The sequence below is a fragment of the Nymphaea colorata genome, chromosome 6 (genome assembly GCF_008831285.2).
Source record: "Nymphaea colorata isolate Beijing-Zhang1983 chromosome 6, ASM883128v2, whole genome shotgun sequence".
Taxonomy (NCBI): Eukaryota; Viridiplantae; Streptophyta; class Magnoliopsida; order Nymphaeales; family Nymphaeaceae; genus Nymphaea; species Nymphaea colorata.
Genome location: NC_045143.1, coordinates 12,509,633 through 12,531,994, shown reverse-complemented (window position 1 = coordinate 12,531,994; position 22,362 = coordinate 12,509,633). Strand labels below are relative to the sequence as shown.

Sequence of the window (22,362 nt, the reverse complement as noted above, 5' to 3'; positions counted from 1 at the left end):
AGTTTTGATACTTATCTTGGTACCAGACTCCATTGGGTTTAGAAAGGGCCTGCATCCCAGTTTACCTGTCTCCTTTAGAAGATCCAGAGTGTACTTCCTTTGGCTCATAACAAGTCCTGTCTTTGATCGAGCAATCTTTATTCCCAGAAAGTACCTTAATTTACCCAGATCTTTAAGATCAAATTCAGCAGCTAACCTCTCCTTCATCTTCCTTTTTTCTTCTTCGTCGTCACCTGTGACAATCATATCATCAGCATATACAAGAAGAACGCTCACCAGACCATTTCTCTGCTTAATGAATAGGGTGTGATCACTGTTTCCCTGTTTGTATCCATTAGTCTTCATCACTACCCTCAGTCTTTCAAACCATGAGATTGTTTCAGTCCATACAAGGCTTTCTTGAGATGACAACATTTTCCGCTTTGAGCATACCCAGGAGGCATGCTCATATAGACCTCTTCCTCTAGATGGCCGTTCAGAAATGCATTCTTGACATCAAGCTGGTCCATGCTCCACTTCTTTTGCACTGCTAGTGCTAAGATGACTCTCACTGTCTTCAGTTTACCAACAGGAGCAAAGGTTTCAAGATAATCAATTCCATATTTTTGGCTGAACCCCTTTGCCACTAGGCGAGCCTTATACCGTTCCACAGTACCATCAGGTTTGTACTTCACATTAAACACCCACTTGGAACCAACTAAATGAGTCCCCTTGGGAATATCAACCACTTCCCAAGTGTTGTTCTTTGCCAAGGCATCCATCTCATCTGTCATGGCCTGTAGCCATTTAGGATCCTCTTTAGCATCTTCCACACACCTGGGAATCACAGACATAAACAAGGAAGTAATAAAGCATTTGTAATCCTTGCTGAGTTTCGCATATGAAACAAATCTCTGAATGGGGTGAGAAGTACATGACCTGGTTCCCTCGCGCAAGGCTATGGGAAGATCTTCATTTGGTGGACTTGGTTCATTCGGGGAACTCACAGGATTGGGATTGGTTACATCAACATCTTCAAGCACATCTTTCTTCTTCCTGGTGTACACCTGGCCAAACAAATGGCCACGGGCAGTGGGCTGTTCATCCCCAGGGCCCCCTTCCACATGACTGTCTCTATCATCTCTGACTGTGTCTGCCACACTGTGACTAACCTTGTAGTTCAATAACTCCATAAACTGAATCAACTGGTTTGAAGAATACTCTTCCACACTGTTTCCTATACACTCCCCCTGAAGAGGATTCACAGGAAAGTATGCCTCATGTTCATGAAAGGTAACATCCCGGGAGACATAAATTTTGGAAGTGATAGGATCAATACATTTGTATCCCTTCTGAGTTAAGGAATACCCCAAGAAGACAGCTTTGATAGATCGAGGGTCAAGCTTCTTGAGGGTTGGACTGTGGTCATGGACGAAACAAATACAACCAAACACCCGAGGAGTAAGAGGCCAAGGGTTATGAGTGGGCATGAGCACAGAATAAGGGGAACGACCAATCAACACACGAGTAGGCATACGATTAATTAGGTGGGCACTAGTGAGAAGAGCATCACCCCAGTAGCGTTTAGGAACGTGTCTATGAAACATAATAGCCCGGGTGACATCTAATAAATGGCGATTTTTCCGTTTAGCCACGCCATTTTGGGGAGGTGTGTAACTACAGGACGTCTCATGAACAATACCCTTGCTCCTCAAGAAGTCATCTAGGGATTGGGAGACATACTCTCGAGCATTATCAGTGCGGAAAGCCTGAACAGATGTCTGAAATTGAGTCTCAACAAATGCAACAAAATTTTTGACAATGACGAGAACTTCACTACGTTCTTTCAGCAGGTACACGAACGTACAACGGGAGTAGTCATCAATAAGAGTCATAAAGTAATGAAAACCACGACAAGTGGGTACTCCCGAAGGACCCCAAACATCAGAGTGAACCAAAGCAAACGGACGGGTGGTTTTATTGAAAGAAATAGGGTACAAAGCCCTAACATGTTTACCAACTGACACACTTCACAGGTGAAGGAGTCCATGGAAACAGAAATAAAAAGCCTAGGAAACAACTTCTTAATCAACTGGAATGGGAGAAGTCCAAGCCGCTCGTGCCATCGCATGATAGTAGATCTATCCTCCACGCCTGACAACTGTCCACTAGTGGCTGAAATGAGAGCAGAAGCAACCTGCACGGGCAGTCTGTAGAGTCCATCAATAACCGAACCAATCCCAATCTTCTTCCCCGTCACCAAGTCCTGCAGGAAACAACGATCAGCAGAGAAGATTAGATTGCAATTGAGTTCTTTGGTAATACTGCTGACAGATAACAGATTCACAGGAATATTGGGAACATGAAGAGCATTATGAAGACGGTATTTATTCAAGAAGGACAAACTCCCTTTTCCAGCCACAGAAATAGAAGACCCATCAGCCATAGACACACGTTGCAGCCCGGAAGACAATTTGTATTCTTGAAACATCTTAGGGTCCCCTGTCATATGATGCGTAGCTCCGCTGTCAACAATCCAATCACCAAGGGAGGAATTACCTTGATCGCTTGTGGCAACAAGAGCTTGGGCTAACTTAGCTCCCTCAGACGTGGATGCTTCCTCCGGAGTAGTAGAGGCCATAGATAGCCGACTGATGTAAGCTTGCAATTCCTTGATTTGTTCAGAGGAGGGCTTTGATGTTTCAACACTCGAGGAGCTACCCTGACTAGAAGCAGGCACAGGAGGACCCCGCCGACTAGAAGGAGGACGACCACGGGTAAGCCGCTTTTCAGGGTGAATATCCCAACAGAAATCAACAGAATGCCCCAACTTGTTACAATGACTACAACGTCGAACAAGACGTTGTCCAGTCCCTGAAGTACGGTTAACAAAGGCTGAGGGGGAACTCCCATGACTGGAGGCAATATGCATCACCTGACGTCGTTGTTCCTCAGATTCCACCCGAGCATAAACTTCCTCAATCCCAGGGATCTCATCACAGCTGAGAATTTGACTCCTAATGGATTCAAATTCATCACGTAGACCTCCAAGAAAAATAAAGGTCCGGTCCATCCATTCTTTTTCCCAGTACAAGGCATGATCAGAACCACAATTCCAGTCATCATTCACATGATAGTCCAGTTCCTCCCATTTAGTTTTCAGGGCTGCATAGAAGGATGCCACAGACAAGTCACCCTGTTGAAGGGAGTAGATGCTACGTTTAATCTGGTACGTACGCAGGACTCTTTTCTTACGGCCATACATCCTCGCAAGCACAGTCTACATATCATAGGCGATCGACTTTCGCAAAATAAGTGGCTGAATATCAGCAGAAACAGAGCTAATGATCCACACCTTAACTTGACTGTCTTCTAATGCCCAAGTCGCCCATCGAGGATCTGTTTTACTGGGCGCAGGTGTCTCTCCCGTGATATAGGAAAGACGACCGCGACTAGTTATCCCTATTTCAAGTGCAGCAGACCAAGAGAGATAGTTGTCTTTATTCAGCCGAATGGAGGTGACTTGAACCGGCAAGTTTTCACTTTTAATATTGCTGCCCGTGTCAAAAGTCACATCGGACTTGGGCGTCGTCTCTCCAGCCATAACGACCAAAATGAATCCACCAGTCAGAGAAAAAAAAAACAGATCTATGGAGAAGAACCCGGGCAGTGACAGGCGGGATCTCCGGCAAGAGGCACAGCGCGGAGATCAGGCCAGGCGACGGCGAGAGGCGTCAAACAGCGGCGAGACTAAGGGCGACGCCAGGCGGAAACAGACCGGCGAAAGCAGTCGATGGAAGCAGCAAACGATGCCAAGAGCGCAGGGCCAGGTCGTCGGACGGTGCAGAAACCCACGGCAACAGGGACACGGCGGAACCCCACGGAAACAGAGACACGGCGGCAGAAGCAGGGTGCGTCGGCCGTCGGGCGTCGGGCGTCGGGCGGCGTCGGGAGACGGGCGAGTCGTCGGGTGCGTCGGGCGAGGAGCGTCGGTCCAGGAGAAGAACCCGTCAAGAGTCGGGCGGTGAACAGTGACAGAAACCGATGAACAGTGACTGGGACGAGTCCCCTCCAACACGAACACAAGCGAACGGCCAACCAGGAATGCCGGAACTTCACAGATCTGATACCATGTAGAAACATGCAATGGAAGAGGAAAACGAAGACAAAACACAAGATATACGTGGAAAACCTCAGGAAGAGGTGAAAAACCACGGAGAAGCTCTAACCTAGGGGCAAAACCGCAGCCTCGGTATCTGCGCCCATTGGACCGGGTCCATATCTGGACCCGGTTCCCTATTACAAGATATTCTAAAAGTATGCAACCTCAGACTGCACCTATTCTCACATATTATACATCTGTTAAACATATGTGGGGCGTTTTGAGGCAGACTTATTCTTATGATGAGAATGTGAGTAAGATCCTATAGGTTGAGGAGGAGTTGCTCCAATTGAAGCAAGGTGACCAAGATTTGCTCAGCATTTTCCCTTCATCAAATCAGCTTATGAGAGAGTGAAATCCCTTCATCCTCTATGCAAAAAGTGTGTTACAAAACTCACTTTAAAATTTTAAATAGACTATGATGGCTAAGTTCTTGACTGGTTTATCCCAAGAATATGCGGTAGCAAAGGTGCAAATGATGACCAGGGCAGAAATTCCCAGTTTAGCTAAAGCACACAACAGCTCAGCAGGTTGTGTGCTTTTTAAGCCCTCAAGTGATTCCTCAACTTCAGCTCTAGCTGCCAGTGGAGAACATGGATAGTGATCCTTTCGGTCTTGGTCCATCGAGTCAAGGGTTATTTGATCTCCTTCATGTTAACTTGTGGGGCCTAGTTGGGGTCAGATCCAGTCTAAATTTTGGTATTTTCTTGTTGTTGTCAATTATTATTCTAGAGTCAATTGGGTTTCCATATTGAAAGAAAGGTCTGAAGTCATTTGTACTCTCAGCCTCAGGAACCTTATTATTGAAATAAAATCTCAGTTTTTGTAGTTATGTATGTCTATACTGATAATGCTCTTGAATTCAAATCTTCAATCTTAATGAACTTTTCTTCTGACTATAGCATCTCTCCCCAATTTACATGTCCTCATATCTCACAACAAAATGAAGTTGTCGAAAGAAAGCATCGCCAACTTCTGACTGTTGCCTGTATTCTCATGCTACATATCCGTTTACCTGCATATTTTTGAGAAAATGCAATCCTCACAACATGTTATTTGACCAATTGTTTATGCTCATCTTCTAGTGATGACTAAAGTGCCCATCAAGTTATCTATCCTAATCGTCCATTGTTTCTAGTTGCCCCCAAAGTTTATAGATGGATGTGCTTCATTCGTATCCTTGGACCTTGTTGATAGATTGTGGGTTTCGGGTCGGATCCATACCCAACCCGCCTTGTAGCCCGTTTTGGGCTCTACTTAAGTCATGTAACCCTAATCCTTAAGTGTTAATGATAATCTTAAGAGAGAGAGAGTCTGGCTGCTAGTGGGCACCAACTCCTCCTTATTCGTGGTTTTTTCTCCCTCGTGTTGAGGGTTTTCCACGTTACATCGTGATCATTGCTTCTCTTCCTCTTCTTCTTGTTCGTATCTCTACATGGTATCAGAGCCGTGAAGTTCCGGCGTTTCTGGTTGTCTTTTGCCCGTGTTAGAGGAGAATCGCCCGACACTGTTCATCGTCTCGCCCGTGCCCGACGCTCGTGCCCGAGCGTCGTCTGTCGTCCCGCCGCCGTCTCCGCCCAGCGCCGCCCTGATCAGCGCCGCTCAGGATTCCGCCGTCTCCGCCTAGCGACAACCGGCCCAGCGACGCCCTGATTAGCGCCGCTCAGGAATCTGCTACTTCCGCCCAGCGACGCCCTGCCCAGCGGCGTTCCCGTTCAGCCGCTTCCGCCCAGTGTCGGCCTGCCCAAACGACGACCTGTCCAGCGGTGGTCTGTTTCTGCCCAGCGCCGTGTCCTTTTCCGGCGCCGTGCCGCTCTGCCTGGTCTGTTTCCGCCCAGCGCCGCGCCGACTGCCTGGTCTGTTCCCGCCCAGCGCCGCGCCGCTTTGCCTGGTTCCGTTTCCTGCTTTCTGTCTGTTTTTTGGTGTTGTATCGTGTGATTGCTTCTTGCTGCCCTTGCTGCCTACTGGTCTGTGATTATGGCAGCCTCTTCCTCGTCAACCGTCAACACCAATCCCACTGAAATAGGGGCTTTTAGAACTGAGAATGTTCCCATGCAGGTCATCACTCTTCGCCTCACCAAGGATAATTATTACTCGTGGTCGCCTGCTATGACCATGGGGATTGCTGGCCGTGGTCGCATGGCCTATATTGATGGGAGCAACCCCGAACCAGCAAGAACAAGTGATGTGTGGCATACTTGGTTTCTTGAGGATAATCAAGTGAAAACTTGGATTGTCAATTCCGTTTCCGCCGATATTCAGCCCCTTATCCTTCGGAAGAAGACTGCTAGAGACATGTGGGTGGTCCTCGAGCAAATGTATGGCCAAAAGAAGACCGCAATTCGTACTTACCAAGTAATGAAGACAGTCTATGGCATTCGACAAGGGACCTCGTCTGTTGCAGAGTACTATGGGGCTTTGAAAGCCAAGTGGGAAGAGCTTGACTATCATTCTGATATTCCTTGGCATTGTCCCCATGATCAGGTGCTCTATGTTGCTCATGAATGGGAAAACAGGGTGTTCCTATTTTTAGCAGGTTTAAATGATGAGTTTGAAGGTGTTCGAAGTCAGATTTTGAATTCAGGGGAGGTGTCCAGTATTGAAGATGTGTACTCCTGTGTTGAAGCGAAAGAACAGAGAAGGCTTGTTACAAAAGAAGGGAAGAGGGAACTTGTGCCCTATAACGAGAGATCTGCTCTCGTGAGTCGTGGTCCTGGCGGCCCATCTAGGTCTCTTCGCCGGTGCACTCACTGCAAGAAGACAGGTCACACTGTGGATTATTGCTGGGATCTTCATCCAGAAAAGAAGGGGAACAGAGGGAGATCTTTGACTGGGAGACCGCCCGTGTCTGAGGTGCAAGCCTCTAGTGGAGAAAAAGTCTCCATTTCTGCTGACCAGCTTCGTGAACTAAGGGCTTATTTGGGCAGGCTCGATGTCAACAAGACTGAGACCTCAGAGGGAACTACAGCTAATCATGCTCTTGCAGCTATTGGCAATCAAGGTAACTCTTCTGTGGGGGAATGGATTGTCGATAGTGGTGCTACTCATCACATGACAGGTAATCCAAAATTGTTTCATGAGTATAAGTTGTCCTCGGGAAGGGAACGTGTTTCTCTTGCAGATGGTTCCTCTTCCTGTGTGGCAGGCGAAGGCACTCTGTCCTTGTTGGACAAATTTCATGTGCAGGGCGCTTTACATGTTCCCCAGTTTCCTTTAAATCTCTTATCAGTCAGTAGACTTACTAAAGAATTGAATTGTGAACTTATATTCTCTGCCGATCGTTGTGTTTTGCAGGACTTGGTGACAGGGAAGAGGATTGGGATTGGTTTAGCTTCTGATGGATTATATCGTCTTCCCATACGTGTGGCCACTGCTCTGTTGACAGCGATCCGCAAGACAGATAAGAGAAGAGAAGATTGTCTTCAGTCTTTTATGTACTGGCATGAACGTTTTGGGCATTTACCTTTTGGGATTTTGAAACATTTGTTTCCAGACTTGTGTTCCTCCTTTGATGTGTCTTCCATTTCTTGTGATGTTTGTCAGTTTGCCAAACATGTGAGGGCTTCGTACCCTATTTCTTCTAGTTGTGCTAATGAAGTTTTTTCTCTGATTCACTCTGATGTATGGGGACCTTCGGGCATTCATACCCGTCAAGGTTTCCAGTATTTTATCACTTTCATTGATGATTTCTCTCGTGCTACATTTATATACTTGTTAAAAGACCGCAGCGAGGTTCCTCGAATCATCGAGACATTTATTCTTCTTGTGCATACCCAGTATGGTGCGAATGTTAAAACTTTCAGGTCCGATAATGCCCGTGAGTACATGTGTCGGCCTGTTGAGGAGTTTCTTAGACAACGGGGGATTGTTCACGAGACATCCTGTAGTTACACCCCCCCTCAAAATGGGGTAGCTGAAAGGAAAAATCGTCAACTTCTTAATGTCACCAGGGCTCTTTTGTTTCAGAGAAATCTTCCTAAACACTATTGGGGTGATGCAGTTCTTACTAGTGCCTATCTTATTAACCGCATGCCCAGTCGTGTTTTGAATGGTAGGACTCCCCACTCGTTGCTTCCTGGCAGTCGTCCACCATTTCCTCTTCCTCCTCGTGTTTTTGGTTGTGTATGTTTTATCCATGATCACAGTCCAAATGTAAAGAAACTTGATCCTAGGTCTATCAAATGTGTCTTTGTTGGATACTCCCCTACGCAAAAAGGATACAAATGTATTGATCCTATTACTGGTCGAGCTTATGTTACGAGGGATGTTACCTTCTTGGAACATGCCTCTTACTTTGGTGCGAATCCTCTTCAGGGGGAGCAGTCTGTGGGCAGGGAAGAGTATTCTCAGAGACAGCAGGAACTTCAGTTTATAGATTTTTTGGACTACAAGAAAACAGAATCACTTAATACTGTTGATGTGCCTGAGAAGGAGGAAAGGGGTGACAATAGCATTGAGAAGGCCCTCAGTTGTTTGGACAGTTCTACTCTAGACGAGGTACTCGGACAGAGGTGATGACTTGTGATGCTAGATCTACTTCCAATCCCAATGCCACTCCTTCCCTGGATGAACCAAGTCCTACCGAGGAGACCGTGGAGACCCATGACGAGGTTGAAAAGAAGAATGACGATCTTCCCATTGCCCTGAGAAAGGGTGTCAGGTCATGTACTCAACACCCCATTGGTAATTTTGTTTCTTATTCCAGACTTGGGAAAGATTACAAGTGCTTTGTTTCTACTCTTTCTTTGGCTGTGATTCCCAGGACTGTTGCTGAAGCTCAAAGTGACTCCAAGTGGGCCGATGCAATGAAAGAAGAAATAGATGCCCTAAGAAGAAACTTGACATGGGAAGTGGTGAAGATTCCTGAAGCCGCTCACCTAGTTGGATCCAAATGGGTGTATACCATCAAGTACAAACCAGATGGGAGTGTTGAAAGATATAAAGCTCGACTTGTGGCCAAGGGGTTTAGCCAGAAATATGGAATTGATTACTTGGAAACCTTTGCTCCTGTTGCGAAAATGAAGACTGTGAGGGTGGTTATATCCCTAGCTGTGATGAAGGAGTGGAAGATGTATCAACTGGATGTTAAGAATGCATTCCTCAATGGTGACCTCGAAGAAGAAGTATATATGCATATGCCTCCAGGATATGAAGAACCAGAAATGTGTTGTAAGCTGAAAAAGGCATTGTATGGCCTTAAGCAATCGCCCAGAGCGTGGTTTGAACGACTGAGAAGAGTGATGATACGTCATGGATACAAACAAGGAAATGGAGATCACACTCTGTTTGTGAAGAAGAAGGAGAGCAAGGTTACTCTCCTGCTCGTCTATGTAGATGACATGATTGTTACTGGAGATGATGAGGAGGAGATTATCAAACTAAAAGGGTTACTGGCTACAGAATTCGACCTCAAAGATCTTGGAAAACTAAGGTATTTTCTTGGTATGGAGGTTGCTAGGTCTAGTACTGGTCTTGTACTAAACCAAAGGAAATATACATTAGACCTGCTGGAAGAAACTGGTAAATTGGGATGTAGACCTACTCCTACCCCTTTTGACACTGGGCACAAGTTGAGTCTTAGAGATGGAGAGCCTCTCTGTGAAGAAGACAAGGGAAGATATCAACGTTTGGTTGGGAAGCTAATTTATCTTACCCTCACGAGACCTGATATCACCTTTGCGGTGAATGTTTTGAGCCAATTCATGCATGCGCCAACCGATGCACATCTGAAGGCTGTGGACAGAGTGCTATGCTACCTGAAGAAAAATCCTGGTAAGGGACTCCTGTATGTGAAACAAGAGACTGTGGAAATCGAGGGCTATTCTGATGCGGATTGGGCAGGTTGTGGTGATACCAGACGATCCACTACAGGGTACTGTGTCTACTTGGGAGGAAACCTTGTTGTATGGAGGAGCAAGAGACAGGATGTTTGCTCTAGATCCAGTGCAGAGGCAGAATATAGGGCAGTTGCTATGGGAGTGTCAGAGTTATTATGGTTGAAGATATTGTTGACTGACATTGGAATAGAGATTGAAGGACCTATGAAGATGTATTGTGATAATAAGTCTGCAATCAACTTAGCCAACAATCCTGTACTTCACGACAGAACAAAACATGTTGAAATTGATCGTCACTTCATTCGGGAAAGGATTGATGCGAAAGAGTTGATCTTACCTTACATGAAGTCTGAAGACCAAACTGCTGATGTTCTGACGAAAGCTCTTCCTTCAGCTTCATTTGAGAGGAATGTATCCAAGTTGGGCATGTTTGATATGTACGCCCAACTTGAGGGGGAGTGTTGATAGATTGTGGGTTTCGGGTCGGATCCATACCCGACCCGCCTTGTAGCCCGTTTTGGGCTCTACTTAAGTCATGTAACCCTAATCCTTAAGTGTTAATGATAATCTTAAGAGAGAGAGAGTCTGGCTGCTAGTGGGCACCAACTCCTCCTTATTCGTGGTTTTTTCTCCCTCGTGTTGAGGGTTTTCCACGTTACATCGTGATCATTGCTTCTCTTCCTCTTCTTCTTGTTCGTATCTCTACAGACCTAAAAGTGATACACTAGCTATCCTAGCAATTAAGTATGTGTTCATTGGCTATTCTCGAAGCCTTTTGTGCTTTGATCCGTAATCTTGAAAGGAGTATATCAGTGCGGATGTCCATTTCTTCGAGTCTAACCCCTACTTTAGTCAGCCTCCTACTTCCTTTGAGGTGCCAACCTCAGTTCCTTTCTCTATCCCTCCGGTCTCATTACAGTCCTTTTCCATCTAACCCTTCTCTCAATGCGAGTCAGTTCTATGATCCCTCATTGGTCTACACATGCCGACAGGACCCCACTCATGATCGTCCACCAGAGTCTTCTCAGGATGCGAGTATCACTAAAGAGAGTAAGTTTGATTCATTTGCTCCACATACAGATGTATCTAACCCTTGCCAGGACTTGTCTGTTGCCCTGCACAAAGGCAAGAGATAGTGTTCCCTGGCATCCCATCTCATAGTTTTCATCTACTGACCATGTTGGTGATAGCTTGCAATAGTTCCTACATGCTATGTCAGCTCATGCCATTCCTACTAGTCACCAACAGGCATGGTTGGATGGTAAGTGGCGACAAGCTATGCAGGATGAGATGGAGACACTATTGCAGCATGGCACATGGGACTTAATTGATCCTCCTCGTAACTGTGATGTGGTCGGCTCCAAATGGGTCTTCACAATTAAGCATCACTCAGATGGCTCTATAGAACGATATGAGGCTCGCTTGGTAGCTAAGGGTTATACCTAGACTTAAGGGGTCAACTTCTTTGAGACGTTTTCTCCACTGGCCAGATTGGGAACTATTCGTCTTGTTATCTCGGTTGTTATCCATTCTTAGTGGCCCATGTATCAGCTTGATGTGAAAAATGAATTCCTACACAGCAACCTTGAGGAGACCGTATATATGAAGTAGCCTCCCGAGTTTGAAAGTCAAGAGGAGTATGGGAAAGTCCGTCGTCTGAAGAATGTGATTTATGGACTCAAGCAAAGTCCTCAGGCATGGTTCCACAAACTATCTGAAGCTGTTTCACAATGTGGACTTGAGAGATCGCCACTTAACCATTCTTTCTTTATAAAGAAGTTCTCCAGAAGTATAGTTATTCTAATAGTCTACGTTGATCACATTATTTTAACAAGTGATTGTGATAAGAGATTTTGTGATCAAGAGATTTCAGCTAGAAACACATTCCTTCATAAATCAACTATGATACTTTCTTGGGATTGAGGTTGCCCGCAATAAGGAATGTGTAGTTCTGTCCCACAGAAAATATATTCTTTATCCGTTGCAGCATACAGGAATGTTTAGGAGCCAAGCCTGCCACTCTGCCCATGAATCCACATTTCCACCTTCATGATGATCAGTCAAAGTTAGTGGATCCACAGTCTGACAAATCTCTATTGGCAAGTTTCTTTATGTCACTACAACTAGACCTAATATTAGCTTTGCAGTTGGGAAGCTAAGTCAGTTTATGGAGAAGCCCAAGAAAATCCATTGAGATGTTGCATTGATGGCTGTAAATATTTGAAGTGATCCCAAGCAAAGGAATTTTCAGTCTTCACAAGGGTGCTTGAATTTAAGTTCAAAAAAAATAGACATGTCAACACTATTGAGAAACCACAACATAACTTTATGATTACTAGTCTTCTCCTTTCGATTTTTTTTTCTTAATAACAATATTTTTGTCTTCCACCACCCAATTTTTGGCAGTATTTAATTGAGTCACTTTTCCGGAGTAATCAACAAATCCCCAGTCCCTTTCCTCCTATGTGATTATCCATCATGGAGAACCAAGTCATTGGATGAGGTAAGTTTGAGAACTGGGAAGGAAAGTGTTCCTTATCTACCAAGAGAACAACTGAAATAAAGGAACGAGCACCAAATATAGGCATCAGCAACAAAGAGATGCACATATAGGTATATAAAATAAAGTGAAACATGGTAGGGTAGTGGAAAGGACACCATATCTCCAACAGTAAAAGGTAGTGCATGAAACTGCATCATAATGAGAACAAAAAAGACATACCACACCACAATCTTCCATAACAGATAACTTGCGGAACCCCTTACGAGAACGACTCTCAAAATCAAACACAGGGACTTTTGTCCTCTTCTTGGTTTTTATGTCATTGATAGTCTGCTGGAAAGCCCACAATTAGAAGAACTATAAGAATACACAATATGATTTCAAGCAAGGACATTTTAATCTTGACTTAACTGACAATCTCAATACTTTGGATCCTTAGACCTTAGGTATTCACTAAAAGCACAAAATAGAGCATAGAAAAGCATACCTCCAAAATTAGAGATATATCAAGAGACCGGATATTGTCGTTCATAAAGGCTGTCACCCTCTCAGGTATATAATAGCTTTCCAAAGAAATGACCTCGCAACCAACAATATTGGCCAATTTACAGGCCATACTACTCTTACCAGAACCACTGGGTCCACCTGCAGTTCAATGCCAAAATAATAATCGTTCTTGAAATAAACAAGCTCCACACAATCATTAAATTTCTCAGAAATTGGCAGCTTTCTATTAATCAAAAATAACATTAGACATGAGCAGCAAATACTTAAGACAATTGTTGTTCTTTTTAATTCCCTAAGCAAGTGAAAAACAATTAACATATATAAAGCAAGTAATTTATTGGTGTAGTTAACTTAAGCAAGTGCATATTAGTTCATTACCTCTATCTTAATCTCACAACCCATGGAACATAAACAAGGTTGTTTGACCTCTTATATTTTAATTTCCTTATCTAGAAATGGATTTGATGAAAGACACTCCAATTTGAAGGGAAGAGTGAGTTCCCTTGTGTTTACTTATTGTCTTGCATTGTTTTGCTTTTGTTGAGTCCAATTGCAGTGTTATGCTTTCTTCGGTTTTGTTGTAGTACTCCAAACACATGCCAGGCAGTGTTATCCATATGATACAATACGGAGCCATAGCATATCATACGTGTCGTATAGGTTCGAAAGACCTATATGGTATAGACACAAAATGCATATGTATCATGTTAGTATCGGCTATATGTCTTATGATATGGTCCCTAGATCATACGATATGGTCCCTAGATCATACGATATGGTCCCCAGATTGTACAATACACTCTGTATCTTATGATACGGCTTTGTTTTCCCAAAAAAATGCTCCTTTTTTGTTGAGATACTTTTTAAGTTTCTCTCCCCTTTCATTTTCAAATTTCTACGGTTTCGTTGTAGTACTCCAAACATAGGGCAGGCAGTGTTATCCGTATGATACGATACGGAGCCATAGCATATCATACATATAGTATAGGTTCGAAAGACCTTTATGGTACGTGCATGATACACAAAATCCATGTGTATCATGTCAGTATCGGCTGTATATCTTACGAATATGGTCCCTAGATCATACGCTATTGCCGACACAGACTATATCTTACGCTACGGCTCTGTTTTCCCAAAAAAATGCACCTTTTTTGTTGAGATTTTTTTTAAGTTTCTCTCCCATTTCATTGTCAACGCTTCTAAGAGTTGTTGGAGGGTGATTTTTTGCTATTTAAAAAAAATACAAAAAAGTCATTGACTTATGAGAGAAATCACCAGCTTGAAGGGATGAAGATGAACAAAATAATGATTATTGCACTGATAATAATCATAATGTTGTTTAATCATAAACATTATTTCAATTTTCATTTGACAGTGAACGACTATGGATTATATGTTTTGATGTGATGTAAAATACTTTCAAGTTTAGATTTTATTTTATTAATGTGTCGTTACTTATGACCGATAAATCATGAATGTCCACTATGTGTGTGATGAGTTCTTTATATAGAACACACTCTTTTCTTGATTGTTCAAGATTTTTTCTGAATTTTCTCTATTTTTTCTGATTTTTTTATTTTTATGAATTAAAAAATAAATTTATGATACATTTAGAATATGCTTACGATACGCGTATAGGTCAGCCCAACCGATATGTGTTACAATACGCTTTTACAACATTGAGGCCATGTCAATGTAGCATTTTGGTTGTGCCCTAGACCTATCCTCAAGATGCCCTAGGACCAATGTTGTAAAAACTAAAAAACGTATCGTAAGCCGTATCGGTCCGGCCAATAGATACATTGTATTGTAAAGTATCGTAATGTATCGTATATATATCTTAAATTTATTTTTAATTCAAAAATGGAGAAAAATCAGATAAATCAAGAAAAATAAAAATTATGTTTTTTTAATGAAAAAACATGTTATACATAATGGCAGGCTTATTATAGGTATGAAGTTACTTCACAAACATTAATAAGTGGTCATAATATCATATAGTAACACAACATGAACTAAGACATCAAGAAACATAATTTATAAGATGATCGACATAATAACACAAAAAGTCATAAGATCCATAACACATCAGAAACCAAGTTTTACGTACACTATACATCACATCACAAGACAAAATTGTTCAATGTTAATGCAAAAAACAAATGAAAACAGCTTCATTCATAACCTTTATCATCTCATTCTCATTTTCATCTTTCCTAGAAGATACAAACCCTCTTTATCTAAACAAGGACCCGATATGGTCAACATAGCCAGGACCATATCCATCAAATTTAGGACTTGGTCAAAGTTGACCAAGTCCTTTTCTATTCGAAATTTAGGGTTTTAGCTTCTCTTTTTACATTGTTTATACTCAGTAAATACATACAAAGCTGTCGGATACGGTCAACGTAGCCAGGACCATATCCATCAAATTTAGAACTTAGTCAAAGTTGACCAAGTCCTTTTCTGTCTGAAATTTAGGGTTTTAGCTTCTCGTTTACATTGTTTATACTCAGTAAATGCATACAAAGCTGTGTTTCAAATAACTATAACTCTACATCAAGTTTGATGCTAATATTTTTTGGATTTTTAGTATGTCACTTTCATATTTTGTTCAACATATATATATATATATATATTACCCCTGTACCCAACTTTTTTTAAAATAGTCTGACCCCATACCCATACTGGCAATTTGTCATCCCAAGCATTCCCAACTCTTCCGCATCTATGGTTACCCAACGGTCAATGGCAAGTTGCCCAGGGTTGCTAGTTGTCACTCCAGTCTCTTACCATCAGCAGAAGTCAGTATTGTTTGGGAATGTTTGAATTTCACCTACCTGTCCTCAAAATCATTTGTCCCCTGCACGAGGCCATTTTTCCTGCTATCATGTTCACCATGCGCTAGCAGCAAAATCGTTGGTTAAACATGACATGCTTGCTTGTAGCTTCAACTGCAAACCATAGGGTCGCTCTTCAAAGCCTTTGGTATATTTTATACTATGATTTTCCTTCTGTTCTTCTACCATTGCCAAGAACGAAGGACAACCTAGCTTTGATACCAATCTGATGTAGTGATTAAAGTTTCTCGCTCCGGAAGAATGCAATGAAAGCAACTTGAATAAAGAAAAGAATGCAACGAATGACAGGATGGAGAACAGAAAGCAAAGAAACAAACGGAGAACAAAGAAAGGAACCAAACAAAGTAAATTAGGGTTTCAGTTAATGATCTTTACTAACTAGTAACTCCAGTTAAACTACATGTCTCCCTTAAATAGATTTCTAATTGCACTGGATCTCAGCTCCACTATTAAAAATAAAAGGTCCACACTCAATTTAATAAATAAAAAAATGAACCAAATAAATAAATCAAATATATGGATCCAATATGAATCCAAGCTGAATCTAATATCAAATGAACTGCTCATGCAGCAAAAAGCTATGCAAGGAAACGAATTGCGTATTAGTATAAGACAGAAAATTATTATTGGACACAAATTGTAGTAACAGTTCTGAAACCATAATTATATGCTTGTTATGGATAGGAATTGCAAGTAAATAAAATGTATAACGGAGAGCCAATTTACCAATTCCCACAATTACTGGAAACCCTTTGTTCTCCAACAATATCTGCAACAGATATCAGATTCAAAAGAAAAGAATGTGACTGAAAAAGCACAATTTCAGAAGTAACATATGCCTAATAGTTAACATCTTTAGATTTCCCATAAGAGATGCAAGTGGGTAAATATTTAAAATCTATCCTCCAGAACTAGCTGACCTGAATCTTCAATATGGAAACAAGGAATCCCTCATCAAAGTTATAAAATTTATTAGCAGGAAGATGCTGAGCTGCATGCCTCAAAGCAGAAGAATCTGAAGGTGGTTCTTGTGAGAGACCTATATGATCAAATTCTAATCAATGGCATCCATAGGACGGCATATATTATATGCATGTCTTGTAAACCAGAGCACACAGCACAGCAAACAAAAGGACCAAGAAACAGCCAGAGCATAACTCGCCACATGCAAGGAAGGCAATGGGGCTTTGGGCCTGTCAAAACTTTGAGGTAAATGTTTAATTTTCATTGGAGAAATACCTCGGCTAATAAGCTCCATATGAGAAGAAGGGAAACAATGTGAGATGGAAGCCATTGTTTCATGGGTTTTCCTCCCTGGATGTGAGACTGGTGTAGAAAGCGGTGGCACAGCTGCAAGTGAAAAATGACTTGCTCAAAGCCCTTGTCCTTCAGAAATAATATTATCAAAAATAAAATTGACAACCATATATGTTTCCATAAAATTACCTTTACTCTCTATAAGCATAGCCAAATAGGATTTGGTGATCCATGGACCCTTGACCCCAAGCAAAGCTGCCTCAGCCTCAACCACCTATACAGAGAAATTGATATCCACATCTTGTCAACCATTGTCACATTCTCGGGTATAATACGGCAAAATTATGTACCTTGGGAAAATCTCAGGAAAATTTTTAATAAATTAAAAAATCCTAAAAATTATGTAAAAGTAAAATAAATAAATAAATAAATAACTAATAATAAGACTTTGAAAAATGATTAGATAAAATCATAAACATGATAGGATGTGGGTGAAAAGTAGTACAGTAAAAGCAAATAATAGCCATATGATATGTCACATGGGTACGGGTACCGGTACGGACCATCTTTAAAAAACTTGGGTACGGGGGTACAGCCGTACACACACATATATATGTCAAAAAATTTCAAAAAGAATAACATATTCGCACATATATATATATCAAAAATCACAAACAGAATAACATATTGTCATATTCATAAATCATATTCATAAAGAACTAGCATTATTCTGTTGTATTTTGCATAATGTCATCTTTAAGTTCAGAGAAGAACATCAGACACAAAAATGACAGAGATAATAAAAGTGACAACAAAGATAATAAAAGAAGGAAGCACGCAATGACAGAGACGAAAGAGTAGGCCCTGGTTGAGCTTTACAGTTCTAAAATTGGCAGGAGAAAACAAAAGAGGCATGACTGATGACACGTATTGCATAAGCAAACAGGGAGACACAGAGACAGAGAAGGTCGATCGAAAGGTGAGAAAGGCGTCTACTGTGAGGGTTTCGAGCAGTAGGAGAGGAAGACTGGCTGGTTCTGGAAAAACAATTGTTATTGAAAAAAACAGAAGGAAAGAAACAAGCAAAACACCGTGAACAGGCAAAAGGGGTGGCCGTCGACGGCGAAGGCAGTGGTGGAGCCGATGAAAATGAAAGGAAAAAAAAAAAGGAAAAAAGAAAAAAGGAAAAAAAATACTGTCACAGTCGCCTCCTACCGTTTGCTGTCGCCGGTCGCAGTCTCCGCTGCCGTCGCTAGTCGCTGCTGTCGCCAGTCGCCGCTGCCGTCGCTCGGTGAGAGGTAAGGTAAGAACAGACGAACGAAGGACGGATTAAGGGTTTCGTTTGTTTTTGTTTAACGTTAGAATGGTTTTAAAAGTTCAAATCAAATAATCGTTAAAAATAAAAAAGGACGGATTTAGACTCGGTCAAAGTTGACCGTGTCAAAAAATGGACGGATACGGCCTCCGGTGCGTTGACCGTACCCAGTACGGTCAACGCCGCACCATCGGCGTACCCAAGCCCGTACCCGTACCCGTACTGGTGTCGTAACGGTACCGAACGGGTACTTCGCCTTCACAGGCGTACTCGTGTATCATAGGCCATATGTAAGATTTACAAAATAATAAATTTGGTTGGTCTCCATACTAGACCCAATTTGCTCAGTCGCATGATATAAAGGCCGAGTTAATGAATATGAAGGAGTTAATGTTATGCATTAGGGGTTTCATAGGAGCAGTTGGGCTCTCTCTCCTTCTCTTCTTTATTGCATCTGATTTTCTGTAAACCATCTCCCTCTCCTCTTTATTAATAATTAATCTCCATTACTACATGCACCTTTCAGCACTCTCTCTTCTTTATTATGCTTAATTTTCTGGTTAATCATCTCTCTCTCTTATTTAATACATTTAAAAGATAGAAAATCACGGTTTGGCTGCACACTTAAAGAAAAAACCTAACATCCAGTAAAAAAAACGTAAAAAAGAAACGTGTTCGCGTTTTTTATTTTCTGATATCTTTTTGAAAAAAACGTGTTTTATTGACGTTTTATATGGCGGACTTATATTTAACGTATTTATCACTTTTTTTTAATAAAACGCAATATTTGTGACAGTGGGTGTGCAACATTTAATTGTTCCTATTTAGCCAGAATATAGAACTCGGAAATGAGAAAATGAGTGACCCCACAAACAAATATCACCTTGTAATATACAAGGAGTTTGTAAAGTGCATACATGACAATCAGCAAAAAAAGCATTTCAACCTACAGCTTCATATGTTTAAGAGCATAACTTTCATTGTGTTTCATATCCAGAAGATTGAAAATAGTGTTTCTCATGTTTCTATTCCAAAAGTTACAATATTCCAAAGACGAAAATGACAACCATAAATGAACACAAGATATACTTTCAACGTAGTGCATCCAACAAGACATCAACCGAACACACTTTCGGTATCAATCCTATCAACTTTAAGAGATTTTGCTAACACATTAACATGAATAGACTGGATCATAGACCATACAGCATCTGGAAGCCAGGCCAATCAAGCTATTGTCAAATGGGTGGTTTCGCATAACCCGTGAAACCCAGTAGCTGAGATAGATTGGATACAAGCCTTATACAGCCTATGGAGGCTAGGCACACTAATCTAATAACCAAATGGACTGTCTTGCATGATCCATCAAACCCATTCTAGTTTTTTGCATTCTGAACTCTAAAACCAAATTGCTCAGTTATGGGACCTGCAAATAAAATTTCAACATGCACACAACATTTCGCATGCTTATTCCAAGCTAATCAGAAATGGAGTTCTGAGCTTCAGAGTTTGGTGAACATAATTGTTGCAGAAGAACTTGTACTCACAAAGACCCTTCCTTGCCTTCCACAAGGGGTGTCAGATTGCAGGTGAAACATGTAAAATGGCTGCAACCTTGGCCTGCTTATTGTAAGCAATCCAGAAATGAAGCTCCTTTCTCATTTTCCACAAGGAGATACTCGATTGTAGTTGAAACATATCCAAAACAAGTTTCACCTAGATAACTTGCATTGTTCCTATTCATGTAAACTAGATTGTTTGTGCCGGTCCTTGTGTGCATCAGAATAAGAAAGCAGATTGATCTTGTCAACTGTGCTATGTTCAGGTGATCACCAAATAATAACTTCCAATAACAGCATAGGATTGTCTTAGCTTCAACCATTCATGGCAATTATCAAGTTTAGCTTTAATCATTAGAAAACACATTACCAGTCATAATATTTTATTGGTAATCATAAACACAAACGTCTGATCAAATAAGAAATAGAATAAATTCCAATCAACTGCATACATCTACACATATAGATCCAATGTTTATGACCCCATAGAAGATACAAAAGTAATATAGCATCAGGGCATGAAATGGTAGCTAAGACCCTGCTTCCTCTTTCCAGTGTTGATATCTCCCTTTCAAACTGTTAGAATTTAAGGTTTAGATTTCTTGTACGTACGCATATATATATTTGTATGTACGGTCATATCTCATATACCCTTGGTTGTTTGATATATGAGTTGTATATATTTATATATGTGTGTGCATAGGTTCTTTATGTATTTTCCCTTTATTTTCTATGTATTTTTCTGTTCCTTTTTTTGTGACTACTTTTTAACTTTCATTATTAGAAAGAGAGAGGGGAGAGAGCTGTTGGGCAGCTTCCAATGGCTAGATTTATAGCTGTTTGAGCTGGCTCAACAGCCATCTCCTTCTCTCTCTTCTTCTTCTTGTCGTACAAATAAGGGACTGTGGTCCGTTGTTTAGTGTGGGCTTTAAGGCCTAGTTTTTAGGTGTTCTTTGAGACTTGGCAATACAAGTTATTTACCTCTAGTTTGAGGTTTCTCCTTGTGTGAGTTCTTGGTGTGGCTGGTGTCATCTAGTTCAGCTCTGATTTACACAAACATGTGCTAGCAATGGTAGCTTCAACTCCCCTAGATAAGTAACTTACAAAAAATGCAGGAAACAAAGGGCTAATACATATGATAATCAAAGGATATTGAAAAGCTAAAAGAGGAAGTAGCATACAAAAACTTACTTTCCTGCTTGTGCCCTTTAAGACCAAAAATGTCTCACCAAGCTCATCAATACTTTCCAGCAAAATGGAGACTCCACCTTTGTTGATAGATGTCGATCTACGTTTATAACTAATAATAACTTTGTAATCCAGCTGCAATAGTCCACCCAATGTTGTCCGTCCAACCTGCAATGTGAAATAATAAAAATATTTGATAAAGACCCTTTCTCAAGTGAATATTGTACAACTAATATTAAGTAGTCCAATGTAGTCAGATTGTTGAAATTACCCCCAAGTTTTCCTGCAGGATAATTAAGGAAGTTTTTAAATGACCACCAACTTGCTGTCCACTTCATTTGCATACCAAACTTTTAGAAATTTTTAAATGTCTCATGAATTATAGGTTTCTACTCTCTCTCTCTCTCATATCGTTCATGTGTTATCATAGGTGAGGGTTTTCAGAGGTCTTCATCACGACATTTGTTTTGTATTTATGAGGTCTCTATCTCTCAATGGGGTCCGCCTAACTCCATCTTGCAATCAAAAGAGAGAGATAGAGAGAGAGAGAGAACCTTTCTCGAAAGATGGGAATTAGTTTGGAAGCGTTTCTTTTTTTATTTGATGGGTAGGATTGCCATTTACAACAATTATCATAAAAAGGATTATTTTATTTTATTTAGGTGTTATTTTTTTACCTCAAGCCAACAGTTTGGAGACATTCAAAACCTCTAAATTTTGGTGTGCAAATGAATGAGGTCTTAAAGTTTAGTGTACTTTTAAATTTTCCCTAAATAATAAATAGACATAGCTGCAAGGCTCAAAAGTTGTACTAACAGGCTAGTTCCCTATGATCCCAAGGATGCACTCAACAATGAAAAAAAAATGCATTATATTTGCCACTGTATTAATGAAGCCAGATTCTAATGTTCTTATTGTTGACGTGAGAGAAAGAGAGAGAAGAAAACACGTCAAACTTGTTATTGATCACTTACCATAACCCTTACTTAAGGGAGAATTAGGGTACAAAACAGAATTACATTGTAAACCAAAAAGTTATTGAAAATAATTAAAGAACTGTTAGGTTCTTTAATAGTCTAAAAAGTACCTCAACATCAACACTCTCCCTCAAGTTGGAGCATAGACATCTACCATGCTCAACTTGTTACAACACTTTGAAAATTCACTAATTGCAAGACAGTTTGTTCTTCAAGG

At 41.2% G+C, this 22,362-nt stretch overlaps 1 protein-coding gene across 11 annotated transcripts in view; it reads right to left on the bottom strand.

Annotated features, from left to right (window-relative positions):
- LOC116256082 (uncharacterized) overlaps positions 1-22,362 on the bottom strand; it is a 103,102-nt gene that overhangs the window by 58,190 nt on the left and 22,550 nt on the right. For 10 of the 11 annotated variants that reach the window (XR_007573606.1, XR_004173043.2, XR_004173044.1 and 7 more), the window contains 7 exons: positions 21,172-21,336; positions 17,296-17,380; positions 17,089-17,199; positions 16,770-16,888; positions 16,576-16,618; positions 12,969-13,126; positions 12,701-12,814 (listed from right to left, as the gene is read on the bottom strand). Coding sequence is in view for 7 of the 11 variants with exons in the window: in XM_050078301.1 (XP_049934258.1) it covers positions 12,701-12,814; positions 12,969-13,126; positions 16,576-16,618; positions 16,770-16,888; positions 17,089-17,199; positions 17,296-17,380; positions 21,172-21,336 (795 nt within the window). In the remaining 4 variants the exon portion in view is untranslated. The remainder of the gene's footprint in view (positions 1-12,700; positions 12,815-12,968; positions 13,127-16,575; positions 16,619-16,769; positions 16,889-17,088; positions 17,200-17,295; positions 17,381-21,171; positions 21,337-22,362) is intronic. The other variant, XM_031632246.2, reaches the window with a different exon arrangement.